The 17,599-nt window shown below is 39.5% G+C and overlaps 1 protein-coding gene across 1 annotated transcript; it reads right to left on the bottom strand.

The window, feature by feature from the left end:
- Positions 1-269: 269 nt before the first annotated feature.
- Positions 270-16,596, bottom strand: LOC139457138 (ankyrin repeat domain-containing protein 50-like). The gene is made up of 2 exons (XM_071238567.1): positions 15,765-16,596; positions 270-1,126 (listed from the first exon to the last, which is right to left on the bottom strand). Exons 1-2 carry the CDS (start codon positions 16,594-16,596, stop codon positions 270-272), a joined length of 1,689 nt encoding a protein of 562 aa, XP_071094668.1.
- Positions 16,597-17,599: the final 1,003 nt, after the last annotated feature.

The following is a 17,599-nucleotide window of genomic DNA, read 5'->3' as shown; positions in this document are numbered from 1 at the left end:
CTTACACTATGACATGCAATCATCAATATGTGTTTCTTGCTCGTGATAAAATGATCATTTCCAATTCTAAAACACAACAAATCGGTAACCATTTATGTCATAAATGGTGACATAAACCCCAAACGCAATAAAAGTATTCTGTTACTCTTTGATCACATACAACGATTGACAACAATATACATATAAAACAACATATAGTGTGGTGAACAACTGAGTCTCTGTTCATATTTCAGTTGCACCACGGCATTGTTGACTGTCTACAGCTGCACTTATTGCACTGGACAGCCCTGCGACACAAGAAGGTCATATGCTGCATCTTGTCTGTAACGCTTTGCTCTCATGGCTGCTGTAGACCCATCCTTATCCCTGGCGTTAATGTCTACCATATTCTGCGAGAGGATATGCTTCACCATCTCCACATGTCCACGCAGAGAGGCCAGGTGAAGTATGTTGTAACCCATATCATCCACTGAGGAAACTTGACCACCTTTACTCGCAAGAAGATCAAACACTTTTCTATGTCCATTATACGCTGCTTTCATTAATGGTGTCCTTCCTGACGCTCCTCTACTGGTAATGTTCACCAGGTCCTGTGACAGGATATGCTTTACCATCTTCGAATGTCCTCCTCTGCAGGCCCGGTGCAGGATGTTGTTGCCGTAAGCATCTACCAGTGATATATTAGCTCCCATACATACTAAATAGTCAAATACGTGTATGTGCCCATAATATGCAGCCTTCATCAGGGGAGTTGATCCAGACCTTGTTCTACTGTTAATATCAACCCTGCATTGTGATAGTACATGCTTAACCATGCCCAGGTGTCCCCCTTCACAGGCCGTATGCAGGATATTGTTGCCGTAATAATCCACTTGTGATACATTAGCTCCTTTTCTTATCAGAAAGTCAAGTATTCTTCTATGCCCCTTCAGTGCTGCAATCGTGATCGGTGTCCACCCTTCCTTCTTGTCCCTGCTGTTGACGTCGACCACATACCGGGAAAAGATGCGTCTCACTCGGCCTAGGTCCCCCTCCTTACAGGCATCGTGAAGTGAGTTGTTCTGTAAAGTGTCCTGCTTGTCAACTTTATGTTGAGGAGGTCTCTCAGGGTAGTTCTGCTTCCTATCTGCAGATAAGTATGTTGCAATGGGACGGTATAAAATGTCATCAATTTGTTTACATCAGTTATTGCATTTAAGAATATTCAAGAATAAAAAAAGCTGTTCGATAATCATTCATTGTAGCTACTAGTGATATGTTACACACCTATAATGTAACGTAGATATATACAATGTGCCAACAAAAGTAATTTGTGTGTATGTATCTTCCTTACAATCAGAAGGAAATATATTTATGTGCCTTTTTGTTTAACTGAACAGGGCAAGTACATGTTTCTGGCTAGAGGTCAGTGCTGGTTATCATCACAATGTGGTGCTTTAGTAGAACTACATTAAAGCCATTTAGTCATTGACGTCACTTGGAGATCAACAAACAGAGGAAACCATCCAAAATGTGACAATGTGCTGGAATGAATGGAAGTGTGAAGGGGATTACATTTGATTACATGTTTCTTTGAAAAATGGGTACTGTATGCGTACCATAATGGGCTTGTTCTTGCCCCTTTACCTGGCGACTACTGAGTAATTGTATGCTGTATAAACCCCCCGCTACACTATCAAAAACTTTGATAAAAACATTATTCAAAGAAAACTTTGACCAAGTTTTCTTGGTCCTCAAAGTCATCCGGTCATCAAAGTTTTTGACAGGACGTCAAAGTTTTATCTTGCCAAGGTGGATGCTACTGACGAGGAATGTTTTGTTGTTGTCATATTTATTTTGTGTATTGCATGTTGCGAAGGCGGCGTCGGGTTATTAAAGGCAGATTTGGTCCCGAGAATGACTGGTCGTTAGTGAAACGAATGAATGAATTTTTCCAACATCTCGTCAGTCCAAAATAGTTGACACACTTTGACTTGACTCTATTCACTTCCGGTTAAAAAGGGGTAAATGTTCCTTGCAGTTTGATTGGCTAAATTAAATCAACATCATGAAACTTTGATCAAAGTTTGACGAGAACTAGGATCGGTTTCTATCCCATCAAAATCTTGTCAAAAACATAACAAGTTTTGGACAGCATGTTATTTGACCAAGTTTTTGATCAAAGTGTCTGATAGTGTAATGAGGAGCTGAAGGCTGATATCTTAAAGAGGACATGTCTTAGATTCGGATTATGCAAAACACATTGTCAGTGAACAGACTTATTAAATCACTATGCCTCTTAATTATATAAAACAAGTGAGAACGAAGAGCAATCTAGCTAGTGATTGTTTTAGATGTTATGTGAATATGTCACACCACACTCTAACATCGTCTCACATACAAGGTCAACATCAAGGGTCATGACCAAGTATGTCACTTAAGTGACGTACATAGAATGTAGATTGAGTCTTCTCTAACCCAGTCGTCAGGAGAAAATGGGAGAAAGACCAGCCATTACCTTTTGCACAGACAGCTTTTCCAGATCGTGTCACCAAACATCGTAACCCGAGACTGCACGTCTTGGATGCACAGGCACCAGTTGGGACCTTCAAACAGGATGACTAAATGAGAATACCTCTTTGGCTTATTGTGGAATTAACCGTGTGTGCTAATGTCAAATCTAATACATTGATTAAAGTAGCAATATTTCACGGTGATATAGTTTTTTATTTGATGACAATTATTTGTCATATCAACGGAAGAGAACTTGTGGAGCAACTGCAATTATCCAACTGTAACCTGTACCTGTTACCTGTACACCCCACTGTTACCTGTGTCCCACTGCTTTCTGTACCCCACTGTTCCTCAATTCAATTGTGTTTAAGGGATCTCGATAATTTGAATAAAAACGACAAAACCCTTTCCATAATCATAAGAAATTTACACAATTTGCCAAATATTTTCTCCAATGTTTGTTTTGTTTGTTTGTTGTTTAACGCCGCACTCAGCAAATTTTCTAGCTATATGACGGTGGTTTGTAAATAATCGAGTGTGGACCAGACAATCAAGTGATTTACATCATGTGCATCAATCCACGAAATTGGGATACGATGACATGCATCAACCAAGTCAGCGAGCCTGACCCCCAGATCCTGTTAGCATGGGTTGCTGAAGACCTATTCTATCCCGGATCTTCACGGGTCATTTTCTCCGATGACCATGCACATTAATTATTAGGGGTCGAATATTTAGGCAAGAAGTGGGCATCCCCATGGGCACTAATTAAGCTCTCCTCCTTGCGGATCTGTTTCATTATGCAGACGAGTCAGAAAGTCTCCTCGGAAATAATAATGTTTCATATTTAGGCCGATGCATAAAGGACCAATGAAGATTCGGGTGAGAATCGGTCTTCAGCAACCCATTCTTGCTGTTAGAGGCACATGTCGTTAGGGGGGACTATCGGGATCGGGTGGTCAGGCTCGCGGAATTGGCTGATGCATGTCGTCGTATCCCTATTGCGCAGATCGATGTTCACAGTGTCAATGAATGGATTGTCTGGTCAAGGCTCGATTATTTACAGACAGCCGTCATATAGGTGGAATATTTCTGAGTGCAGCATCTTACAATCAGGCAAACAAAAACAATGATTTCGGAGTGACTCAGTTACCAATAAGACTGTATGGCAAGAGGGATGACATCAATTTCGCCAATGTCTTCATTCCCTTTATGTCGTACTGTATTCAAGCAACTTCAACAGGAGTAGTAAGGACCATACGTGGACATCTCCTACATTTGTTCTGTAATTGAGTCACAAGCTTTTAACATTTTCTATACATTTATTTTTGTATTTACGCCTCTGTCGTTACAGTACATGTTTATTAAGTTTCAATAACAATTATTCTTCATAACCTACCTGTCGTGTAGCTTATCATATACTAACTGTGATAAATCAACAGAGTGTACTCGATTCTCGATGGTAGAAATACATTTACCCAAATGACGTACATATAACTTACATCTGAATGACTCCTTGGAAGACTTATGTATCCTTCCTTCTTCTTGATCTTCTTTGATTCATCTCTTGACAAACGGCAAGTTAAAGTTTCAATATTGTATTCAACATTCAAACATGCTCCGTCTTCAATACATTTAAGCTGGCACAACTTGATGCCAATGTTTCTGATAGTGACATACCCCTGCCTCAACGTCTCAACCGTCTTAGGTCCACACTGTGTTGTGCTTGAAGTGGAAAATACAAACATCACAATAACTGTTAATTCCAGGAGTAGTTTCACACAGCTTCTTAAATATCTTGGTATCATCTTTCAGTGTTCACAGTGGATCACCAGCTATGTTGGATGTTGTTGGGCGACTACCGCGGGAGCAACAATGTATTGAGGCGACCACGAGGTAGACAGTGAACACAAGACTATGGACACCAATGTCAGGAGACTACCACCAGATAGACAGTGACCCAAGTCTATGGACACCAATGTCTGGATATCACCAACAGGTAGCTATTGAACACAAGACTATAGATATGAACACCTCTATCTGGAGACTACCATCAAGTAGACAGTGAACACAAGGCTATGGACACCAATGTCATATGTCACTACCACTCAGTCGATAAGCCAACTGAAACTAACATCCACAGATTATTACAAGGTGCACAGCAAACACAGCAAATACTGTCACTGACATCAGTAGACTACTCGTCGATTATTTGTTCCTAACTGTTCAACAGTCAAGGGACATCACGTGACATTACACGTCATTGGTATGGTCCAGAACAAGAGATAAAAATATGGGCATAAATCCTTTTATCATTTCTGACAGTTACAATAGAAAGTGTTTTACTTTGTGTGTTTTTTCACAAATATTGGTATCAATTGCCATACTTTTAACTATTTACAGCGTCTATGTATTAATATACGTTAAACAGTACACAGTAGATAGGCTATATCGCTTAGGATGTCCCAAGTGATGCACCACCGACGTCACAACCGCTCGCGTTCTGTTTTTAGACTGACGTTCTCCCAAAACGTTATTAAACATCGATCTCGGCTCCATCAATTATTTGGTATGGCACAACCAATTCCCCTCTCATCAACTGAACCTCCAACCTGAACCTCAGCACCTTAGACCACTAGGCTACCCACACCTTAGTACACTCAGCTACCCGCACCTAAGATCACTGAGCTACCCACACATAAGAATACTGAGCTACCCATACCTCAGATGACTGAGCTACCCTAACCTAAGACCACTTATCCTAACCTTAGACCACTGAGCTACCCTCACCTTAGGCCACTGAGCTACCCTTACTCCAGATCACTAACATATCTACATTTGAGATTACTGAGCTATCCTTTCTCCATGGCCAACTTCCACAAAGCGATCTAAGCGCTAAGATGATCGTAATTCCCATACTTGAAAAGTTCCTCATATTTTCTAGGGATACAGTATTACCTCCTTGAGTAAACATACGTATAGTTTGTTTTAGCATTTTTACCATCTTTATCAATCCATCTCTTTGTATCTAAGGAGGATAATGCTGTCTTGTTCATTCTTAGTCCATATATCCTGTGCTTATCACTTCTTAAAGTTTTCATCTCATGTTTGAATGTTCTCTCCTTGAATAATGCCTCTTTATGCTGTTCATGTTTTATATGTCTTTTTTACGACATAGCCTTTAGCTTTTCTTATCTCGTTGTTATCAACTTCTTTATAGATAAATCTTCAGTCTTATTCCAACATACTACGCAACAGGAGTTCCAGAACTCTCATGCTTCATCTTATAAGTTTTATGTATTGTGGTGTTAAGATAATGAGTTATCTTTTGAGTAATCATTTGTACCATACGTTTTTAATTTTAAACACATCATCTGTTTGTAGAATCGCATATAACGCCTCGCATCTGTCACCATAAGTTCAATGTAATAGAAATCATACATTAAGTAATTTGACAAATCAAGAATACTAATACCAGCTTATACTGGTCTGTTGAATTTTATATTACTCTTCCCTTATATGTTATGCTGCTAAGTCATTATCAACTATTTCACTATTAGTTTCCTGAGTCTTTCGTCCTCATTAGATCTGACCAATTCAACATCAAGACGCCTCCTTAGATTTTTCATAGTTTTACCAAATACTTCAAGTTATTCATGAGCTTTTACAGATTCTTTTCGAAATCACTGGTAGCCATCTTTCTTAAATCAGTGTTTCATCTTATATAGGGCTCCACCGAGAACTTTCCTCAAAATTAAGAATTATTTTCTTTAGTTTCATGCCTTATGATAGACAAAAACTGGAGACTTTTATAGTGGAGTATTTTGTCTTATCAATCAAATTTGGTACGAGTTTCTCTAAGTTAGCTTACTTAGTCTTACCCATCAAGTTATGTTGATATTCCGACATCCAATTACTCATTCATGATCAGGAGCTAGTGGGTAACTGTCCTGATGGTTATTTTGGATACGTCATCTTCTTTGGGTGTAGTAGGTTTACTGGAATCATATCCTTCTACCAATTTACCAATGTCTCAAAGAAACTGAACCATAGCTACAAACAACAAGTGATTCTCTTCATTCAAGTATTGGGATTCAACTCGATTGAGGTACGTTTACACATGTTTACTAGAAGAGTCCAATCGAGACACATTTAAACCTTAAATACTTGATTATCTGAATATGTCATCACTTTGCTTTGATAAATACAACAAGACGCAAGAGTCGAGCAAGAATTGTAGAAATATAGATATTTGAACGGACATGTTTAAACTCTTGCTTGGTGTTGATGTTGTCGTATTGCACAGAGAACAATGGGGAGTCGGACACCTTGGAACTTGGTGTGCAAGCGTAACATTTCGAAAGCGAGGTACTCATATTTGAAATGTTTTTCCTGAATCTTGTCAATCACATTAGTGTCAAAGGGGACAGAGAAGTCGATTATATGAATGATTTCATTGGATTTATCAAAAAGGACAAAAGGAAGTTTGTTGGCTTTGTAGGTTTGGTACCTCCCAATCTGCTAACTGACATTTGTAGATTACCCATGTTTGCTACCAGGAATACAGCCCTTTTGACAATCTGGGTAATGCAGAAGGCTGCATTAATATTGTTAGGGAGTCTTCACATTCTATGAAAGGTCCTCGGTAGGTTCGACTAGGCAGCGCTTGCTGGTAGCAGTCCGATTCGTTTTCTTGGATGTCAGAAAAATAGTATCCTAAAGACTCCATCATAACAAGGAGGAACTGAATCATAACACGGGTGACTTCAACTTTACAATACTCAACATTCCCTTCATGTCGAGCATTATTGTATCAACTTGAGGTACAATTGAGAATGCTTTTTTCAAAGGTTTCAAAGAGCGTCATGCAACCCTTAATCAAAAGTTGTTTAATTCGACATTCTAGGCCTTAGTAACACTTTAAAATTTGGCACACCAGTAATCCAAAGAATACTCTGGACACTAATGTTTGGAGGCTACCGCGAGGTGGACAGTCAAACACAACTATTGAGCCCAGTGACCAAAGTCTACCACCAGGTGGACATTGAATACAAGACTACGAACACCAAAGTTTGGAGGCCAACACCAGGTAGACAATGAACACAAGACTACAGAAGACTAGGGTCAAATCGATAAACGCACTGATACTAATTTCCGCAGATTTTAACAAGATGCACAGTGATCACAGCAGCAACTGTCATCAAAATCCGGAGAATTCCAGTTGTATTTTTCCCCCTCACTTGTAAACCAGTAACTATAGTGTGTGAGAGTGAGTTTGTGTATGTGAATGTGTATGTGTTTGTGTTCGTGTGTGTGTGTGTGTGTGATTGTGTGTGTGTGTGTGTGTGTGTGTGTGTGTGATTGTGATTGTGTGAATGATCATTCACCACATTCTGTGAGTTATATGTTAAAAGTAATCAAAAGGAAAAAGGTTTATGACAGAGATGGAAGTTGTAAGCCTCGTCAACCTAAATTTACGCTCTCCACTTACGCCTTTTCCAAATTGACAGTTAAGAATATTTCTGTTCTGTGTAGCACTATCTGTAGAATCAACAGTTCCCGGAAATACATTCATTATGTACGGAACTGGCTGCAGTATTTCCGTGTGGTACATTAGTCATTGTCTATCAGAAGACCAGTGACAGTGTCATGATTCAGAACAATATATCTGCTCCTCTTTGAAAATACCATGGTTAGAAAAAACTTGTTTTGGTTTTGGATGTATGGCTTGACGTAGATGTGCATAATTGAAACGTTTTATTCGTTTCCTGTGTGAACATTGAAATATGTGATGTCGCGAAGAACGTTGTCAGATATAATTTACGTCCTTTCCTGGTCCTCTACAGCAGACGGACCACTTGGCTTTGAGAAACTGCATAAGGATTTACATTTCGTTCCCATTGTTGATCAGTACATACACATAAAAAAGCACCAGTAAGCAAACTATACGGTACAATAATTGCTTCATTGAATAGTTTCAGAAGAAAAGTACTTGAAAGACATGTCTAATACAGTAACAATAGCCATGACATATTTTATTGACAATAGATCCATACAACAAATGGCTATGATATAATGAACACCTTTGCGCTGGTTATGACTTATTGCTCCATACTGGATCTTGAACATATTGAACACAAACTTTCCTGGCATAGATATTGTTTTCATTTATTTGATAAACACATAGATCTCTTATCATGACAATTAATCACCACGCCGAAGACCCAGGTTCGATTCCCGACATGGGTACAATGTGTGAAGCCCATTTCTGGTGTCCCCCGCCGTGATATTGCTGGAATAATTGCTAAAAGCGGCGTAAAACCATAATCACTCACTCACTCAATTAATCATACTAGAGAAAAATACATGGATAGTGTACATCATTATATTTGAGGCAGTGCAAGTGTACATGTTCTTCTAAAGTAGATCATTCAATACAAAGACTCTTCCTTGAATGTACAGTTATTAAACATTTCCGATGTTTCTGAATGCTTAATTCATTTTATGACTGACCCGTGAAGAGCTCACCCGTTTAATATCAATGCAGGTTTATTAAATAACATCACTTGAGAACGGGACTATATTATCCGTCAGTTGGTCATTCGAACTTGGCCGTCGATAGCACTATGCAAATGTACTCTGCAAAGTTTCCTCCTAGACGGATAATTTAATCCCGATTGACACTAGTATTGTTCACAAAACACCAGAGATGCATAGACACATTACCCATGCATCTCATACCTGTATTATTAACATATTGTACTTAAATATGTCAAGTCCTTGTGTTTTTATACAGTAAACTATGGTGAAAACGAACTCAAAGGGACCATCAATATTAGTTCGTTACAACCGTAGTTCGTTTTAGGCGTATACACAGCATATATACAGCAAATGGACCGAACCAAAAAGCAGTTCGTTATATCCGTCAGTTCGTTATGAGCTTGTTCGTTATAAACGTAGTTTACTGTAGTTACGTATTTCAGGATTTGTGAAGAATTAGATAGAGTATACTGACTATCACTTTTGCATTGTATTATTGCCAACATGGTGGCATTATTAGGTTCTAACCATCGCTAATAAACAACACATTATGTTGAAAGATCATCACAACAGTCATCGCAACGTCTGCTCACGACCTTGAACTTCGTGTTGTAAATGAGTGTAGTGCCTCTTGGACCAAGTGGACAGTCGCTAGAAATTCAATATTGCGTCGTGAATCTTGTTTGCTCCGAAATTGAACAGATAGTGGAACCTAACGTTAATTACTCGTTTGAACTCACACAGCCAACATGACGTGACTCGATGAGTCAATCGTGTTGCAGATCCTCTCACATAGATTTTCCATTTAATGTAAATATTTCTAACTTGGTGATGTTTGTGTACATAAATTATTTCATGAACACGAATTTAGAATCGGCATCTTATCGTTTCGTATAATCGATCTTTTAGAAAGCTTGCACTTATTCCCAGGTTGCACTTGGAAAGAACAGTCTGTGATCGAATAATCAACTACGAATGTTGTATTCATACGCCAATCTTATAGCTTCAACGTCTGTTTTCAACGCTGGATTTAGATAACATGCAAAGTTTAAGTGAGTAATCAATAAGTTACTTTATCATATAATGGGTAGGTTTCTCGGCAGGATAAAGCCAACGGATAAAAACGATATCCGTTGGGGTCATATGCGGATAGAGATGCAAATACCAAAGATCAAGTAGGGACTACTTTTACTGTTTATAAACAAACATGGCGTCGCCCTCGTCATTCGGCGATCGAGTCAGAATTAACCATCGGGAATCTGGATAAACTACAGGGATAATTGCTATCATTATCAAAAGAACAGTCTAATATACTGAGAATCAGTGTCTAACTGTGACGTAGCTAAGGCATTTTATCAGTTTTGGCAACTTTGGAGATATAAATTTTGATACAATTTTGCCAGGGCACGAGACATAGCCAAGCGGGATCAGTAGCCATATCTGTGCTTCTAGAACTCGGCGGCTTAAAACCTTCTCCACATATTAAAATAGTTGGATTGGGCTGAACTATGTTTGAATTGTTACCTTGTTTCGTTTTGTCGCTGTGTGTACATCTGACTACACTTCTTAACGTAATGACAGGACAGGCCGACTGTCAACAACGTCTGACCGTGGCCGTGACGTCTCATAGACTAGGGTTAGAGTAGCTTCCCCTTTGACAAAGGGCAGTTACTCTAGCGGACATACCGATGGATTGCCGCGAAAGGCAATTAAAAACAATTGTTGTTTTGCGTATATGTTGCTTCGCCACTTTATAAGAAACAGATTTCAGTTGGAACTATATTGGCTACTGTCACTGTCCGACTGACACATCACTTACCCTGTGACGTAATAAATATTAATGCGCGCATTCCAGGAAAACTCGCAATGTTTCGGTAATGTTTGTGAGAGAGGGAAAGCGATTTTGAAGCACAGAATTAAAGAATGACATTATATGATAAAGAGGTTATCACGCTTGTGTGTTTGGGGATGGTAAATATCCTGCATTAGGAATAAACACTATGTATTTAGCTCGCCAAGGCTCGCTAAATACAATGTTTATTCCTAATGCAGGATATTTACCATCCCCAAACACACCCGCGTGATAACCTCTATTAACTCGTCCCCCTTGTACACTGTTTGTATTACAACTCGTGTATTTCAAAACGTATCTAACTCGCTTTCGCTCTTTAGTTACGTTTAAAATATTCACTCATTGTATAAACACGGTATGTTACGGGACTCGTTTAGGAATCTTTATATAGCCACTTCGACATTCAAGCAATGTTTTCTCACAGTTAGTTACATCTATGTTACATATCTATTCTGCTTTTTTATAATCACTTTTGGAAGTAGAGTGTACTCAATCTTGTTTATAACCATCAATCCATCTTTGTTTAAAAACGTCAAGAAACAGGGATTTGTTACCGGCATCTTGACAAATGCCAATCTGGTTTATAACCCTACATCTTTCTCTGTTTAGAGACGTCAGGAAACTGGGATTTTTTATCGACTTCTTGACCAATATATGCCTCTAAACCATACAAGAAAACAGATTTCTAAGCATATCATAGAATTGAAATGGATTCTTGTCAACCGTCATTGATAGAACTGAAGATACACCCGACCGATAAAACCCTTTCAATATTCATAAGAAATCTCTGCTGATTCCGATTACATCATGGACATGTATTTATTATGGTCACTATCAAATAGTGATGATACCATGTGTTCGCGAAAAGGCCAACGTGCCCGTCAGAAAAATGCACGCAAAGTCAAGTCAATTGTTCACTTGATAAACCATTGAAAAATATTGTACAATTCAAAATAAGGTATTGCATCGGACATCAGTTTTGTTACTGATGTGTCAAATTTGGAAATGTCCTCTACATGTCTACCATTAAACTTTTTGAAAGCTATACAGAAGCTTTGAATGTTGCAACCTTGATCAAACAACTTTTGAGCAAGAGTCGTATGACGTTCTTTGAAGTCTTCGTGGAAAGAGCATGATCTATTGTACCTCAAAAGATGTGACATGTAGACACCAAAGACTGGAGCTGAATATTGCTCGACGTAAAGGGAACGTTGACTATTGGAAAGTTGAAATCATCCGACTGGTGGATAATGTGTTTCTATCAATCAGAAACTTTATGCATCAATCTAAACATGATACACCTTTATTCCTGACTGGGTAAATCAGTGGAATGGAATTTACTACTTGATTAGTATAGACTGGTATCGACCATTGATATACCTGAAGCTTAAGTTAACTTCTTGTCCTGGTTTTGACTGTGCCAATCTGAGCAAACAATTCCGACTCGTGTGCATAACGAAACAAACCAAAAAAAAAGGGAGAACCGAATTGATATCTATGGGGATGGCTACTACTCACCTAAATGCCCTACCCCCAGTATAAGTCCAATCACAAGTCAATGCCATGTGACCTCTGGCCTGACCAATTAATACTCACAGAAATGGCTGAATTTTGAATTATCAAAATTTGGTCAAAATCAATTGATATTTTGAGTAGTTATTACCCCGATACAAACTACCACCGGTCAGTGTTGTGTAACCCCTGACCCTGTTATTAACTACTATACACCTTCGCATTACATATAAACTATGTTTTAGAAGAGATCATCCAACTATTTAAAAACGATTAATCAATATTAGTAAATTGTTTTGCCGTTTGTGTTTGTTGTTTAACGCCGTCAACATCATTACATGAACACCAGGGAGATGTGTAAATAATGGACCAGAACTGATCGTTGCCTCCTGGAACTAGACTTTTGTTCGTTTTTTTACAGAATATATATTTCACGTATGCATGATAGGAACCCAAAACTATGTACCAGTATGCCATTACCCAATGACGTTAGTATGCAAATTAGGTTAACAAACGTCAAAAGGACCTACTAATCAGTTTGCATGTTCACACAACTCCATGGAAGGAAATCACAATCTCATCATAATCAGATGTTAGTTCTTGCTACTGCTAATCGAAGATCTGAGGACATGCCATTGGATCACGTCAGCCGGAGCTTTCGCAGACCTTGACTGACCAATGGAATGACCGTCAAGAAGTCGACATAAGCCAATCAGAAGTCAGCTTTCTAGTGCTTTACGGCACTAGTTTCAAACTGGCAATTGCTACAAATCTTGATTAAAAATTTGAATGACTAATAGATGGCCTAAGTTATATGAATTCAGTAAAAAAATACGACTGTCACTCTCATGATCTGGTAAGCGACATTCTGATAGAAAGTTCGTTCTGACGTGGCCCTCAATGGGATCTCTTCAGATCTTTGTTTAGCGGTAGCGAGATCTAGGGTTTGTTTTTTAATGAGATTGATCAAATCAAAACACACAGATAACTGGTTACAGGACAGCCATTTTGTGATTAAGTACGGTCATATGTACAACTTAAGATTTAAAACGTATTAAATCGCCAGCAAGTGTCTGTTGGTAAGTGACATTGACACTGACTAATATACTGAACAGCATTGAAAACGCAACAGCAATAAATCTTGAAATATTACAAAAAACAACTTGAGCAATCACCGATTTTAATTAGAACAGACATAGACGGATTATTAGGAAAGACGACAAAGGAAACAGTAATTCCACACAGTAATTACATTTACGTCATCAGGAAGACACATAGGGTTAAAATGAAAAGTCAATATCTGGTATGTCCGCCATTGGCAGCAACACAGGCCATGTAACGTCTTCTCATTGATCGAATAAGTCTGCGAATAGTGTTCTGGGGCATTCCACTCTAGACGTAGAGTATCTTCAAGATCTCTCAGGTTCTGTACTTGCGGACGACGTGAGAGGAGTTGAACCAGGTAATCCCATAGATGTTCAGTTGGCGATAGATCGGGTGACAGGGCTGGCCATCGAAGCAGAGGCACATTATTGTTCGCTAGGTACTGTGTTGAAACACGTGCTGTGTGCGCTCTTGCATTATCTTGCTGGAAAGTGTGCATATCCTGGTGCTGATGAAAAAATAGGGATGACGTGATTTGCCAATATGTTATTCCTGTAGTAAAGGGCATTAACTCTTCCACGACAAACATGGAGCTCTGTTCGATGGTTATGACTGATGCCGCCCCACGCCATGACACTCCCTCCCCTCCATCGATCTGTCTGAACAACGCAGTCATTGTGGTAACGTTCTCCACGTCGACGCCACACTCGCAGTCGACCGTCAGCATTCCGTAAATGAAAACGGGACTCATCAGAGAACAGCACACCATGCCGCTACCACTCTCCAATGACGATGCCTTTTGGCCCAACGCAGACGTTCATTTTGATGTCGATCAGTGAGTATGGGTCCAACATATGGACGTCGAGCACGTAGCCCTGCTGAGTGGAGACGTCAACATACGGTGTCAGCGCTGATTAACCCCGTCGGCCTTGTACGGTTGCTGCAGTCCTGGTAGCCGGAAGTGTACGATCACGAAGATGCCGACGAACAATATGGCGATCCTGACGTGGTGTAGTTACACGACGTTGACCCGGACGTGGTCGATCTCTGCTGGTATCTGCTCAGTAGCCTGAGGATTGTTGAATGATGGCATTGAAACCGTTGTGCAACGACTCTACTTAACGTACCAACTTGAAGCATGCCCAAGGAACGTTCACGTTCCTCTGCTGTTAATCTTAGCATTTCTTGTGTCAGTACCCTTTACGTCTGCAGCAACAAGTGATGTGGCTTTTAAAAGTCTGTCTTTTATAACCCTATTCTGCATGCTTCCTGTGAAACAAAACACGTTTTTCATGATGTGCACGCAATTTGTTGCGTTTTGGCGATTTCGCTCACAAAAAAAATAGGAATGTGTTTTGACGAGCTGTTCTTCTTCATGCTTCGTCCAGAACGTCGTATATTACTCATTCACTTATATATTTTCATATGACCTAAGCCCGGATAAAAATACATCCATTTTCATGGTGGTGCGTTTTCAATGCTGCTCAGTATATATAGTGTACTGTTGTCACCTATGCGTCCGCGTGACTCTCCACAAGTGAAAGTGCATCATGGTTTTAATGACTAAAGACTATTATTTTGATATTAATGATAACAATTATCACAGTAATTTGTTAAGATCACCGATGGTCAATTCTGACTCGAAAGCCGACAGACAAGGACAATTCCATGTTTGGCACTAATTTCTGATATCTTAGACTTAATAATGATAACAAGTACCCCAATTATTTGTCCAGAACCCTGATGGTCAATAGTTTGTTTGTAAACACAGAAAGTAGTCCCCACCTCTTTTTTATTTGAATATAAATACGTAAATTACACAAACCGTTGTTATCCGTTGGCTTTATCCTACCGAGACATCTATCCACTATACAAAGGTACACGGTAAAAAAGGCACCTAAGGGTTCGTCATTCGCAGAGTAGAGTTTTTCCCGGACCCCTTTGATAGCAGGTTTGAATCCTAGTTTCGCCAATATCTAAGATTTTCTTAAAGATGCTGACACGCCCTGATATTACTGAACTAATGTTCAGTTAGGAATAGAAACCAACTCCCTCTCACAAATTAATCTGAAGCACATTTCAAAATATTTTATTGAACATAAAGAAACGTGTATAATATACCTCATGAATGTATTGTTGGTCAGTGATAATCAGTACATGATGTCACTTGACATGTTGCCATACTAAAATGTCAGACACTGCACTCATTGCACTGGACAGCCTTGCAACACAAGAAGGTCATTAACCGCATCTTGTCTTGTACGCTTGGCTATCATGGCTGCTGTTTCCCCATTCTCGTTCCTGGCGTTAACGTCTGAAATGTTCCGTGAGAGGATATGCTTCACCATCTCCACATGTCGACCATATGTGGCCAGATGAAGGATGTTGTCACCATAATCGTCAACTGAGGAAGTGCTTGCATCTTTACTCGCAAGAAGATCAAACACTTTTCTATGTCCATAATACGCTGCACTCATCAGTGCTGTCCTTCCGAACGTTCCTCTACTGTTACTGTTGACTAGGTCGTGTGACAGGATATGCTTTACCATCTTCACATGTCCTTTAACTGAGGCAACATGAAGTATGTTGTCGCCGACCTTATCCACTAGAGACATATTAGCTCCCTTACTTACGAGAAACTCAAACACGTCTCTGTGTCCATGATATACAGCCTTCATCAGGGGAGTTTTTCCAGACTTGTCTTTACTGTTAATATCCACGCCGCATTGAGAGAGTACATATTTCACCATGTCCACGTGTCCCCCAATGCAGGCTAAGTGTAGGATCTTGTTGCCGTTATGATCCACCAGTAATATATTAGCTCCGTTTCTTATAAGAAGATCAAATATTCTTCTGTGTCCCTTCTGTGCGGCCATCATGAGTGATGTCCTTCCTTGCTTCTTGTCTCTACTGTTGACGTCGACCACACCACGGGACAAGATGCGTCTCACTCGGCCCAGGTACCCCTTCCTACAGGCATTGTACAGTGGGATGTTCTCTAAAGTTGCCTGCTTGTCAAGTGTATGTTGAGGAGGTTTCTCTGGGTAGTTATGCTTCCCATCTGTATATGAACATGTTATAATGGTAACGTGCATTTTTTGCTTTTGTCTAACTGCGCAGGGCTATCATATTTTATTGGCTAGAAATTTCACAACACGTTGCTTTACTCCGGACTCCGGGGTCAGTTGAAACTACCTTAAAGCCATTCATGTAACTTGGACAGGGAAACACAACCCAGAATGTGACAATGTGCTGTAATGATTGGGAGTGTGACGGGGACTACATTTGATTACACTTGATGGTTCTTTTGAAAATGATACTACAACTGTATTCCTTCGGAAGTCCTTCTGCTACAAGTTTAATGTAGAATACATCACAGCCTACTTTTACTTCTTCTGAACGTCTGTCAAACATTGTCAGTACCTCGCTATTTTTCTAAAAGAATGTCACTGGTTGTTTTGTCAAATGCCAGTATTTCCATCCTATCCCATCAATGCAAATACAACATATTAGAGAAAAACTTTTACCATAGCACTGACAATTAAGACTTTCTTAAGTTGCAAACAAATCTATGACCCACTCTGCATCATCTACAATGGCCAAAGTTAATGCTGAATGGAATAATCATATATCTATCTACTCACAGTCTGTGCACGCCGTGATATGACTGGAATAATGTCTTGACTAAATAAAACAGATGTGCACGAAGTGCACACTAGTTGGAGGCTTGGCTATAGAAAGTATTCGTCTCAGAGGCAATAACATCAATGATTATGACCAAGAATATCACTTCAATGACGTACGTAAATTGTTAGAGTGAGTATTATCTAACTCAGTCCGGAGAGTAGATAGAAGAAAATGTGGTAGATAGAAGAAAATGGGTCATGACCAAGTATGTCACTTAAGTGACGTACATAGAATGTAGATTGAGTCTTCTCTAACCCAGTCGTCAGGAGAAAATGGGAGAAAGACCAGCCATTACCTTGAACACAAACAGCTTTTCCAGATCGCGTCTCCAAACATCGTAGCCCGGGACTGCAAGTTTTGGATGCACAGACACCAGTCGGGACCTTCAAACTGGAGGAATAAGGAGAATAT

Source organism: Haliotis cracherodii, unplaced genomic scaffold (assembly GCF_022045235.1).
Source record: "Haliotis cracherodii isolate W230 unplaced genomic scaffold, xgHalCrac1.p SCAF_12, whole genome shotgun sequence".
NCBI classification, from domain to species: Eukaryota; Metazoa; Mollusca; class Gastropoda; order Lepetellida; family Haliotidae; genus Haliotis; species Haliotis cracherodii.
The sequence above is the reverse complement of the archived record's forward strand: the minus strand, read 5'-3'. Positions and strand labels throughout refer to the sequence as shown.

Excerpts from the sequence above, each read along its gene's own strand:
- LOC139457138 (XM_071238567.1), bottom strand. The coding sequence starts at position 16,596 with ATGCACGTTACCATTATAACATGTTCATATACAGATGGGAAGCATAAC. Across the intron at positions 1,127-15,764 it reads AGCAGCCATGATAGCCAAGC|ATAGGAAGCAGAACTACCCT; the intron begins GTACAAGACAAG and ends ACTTATCTGCAG.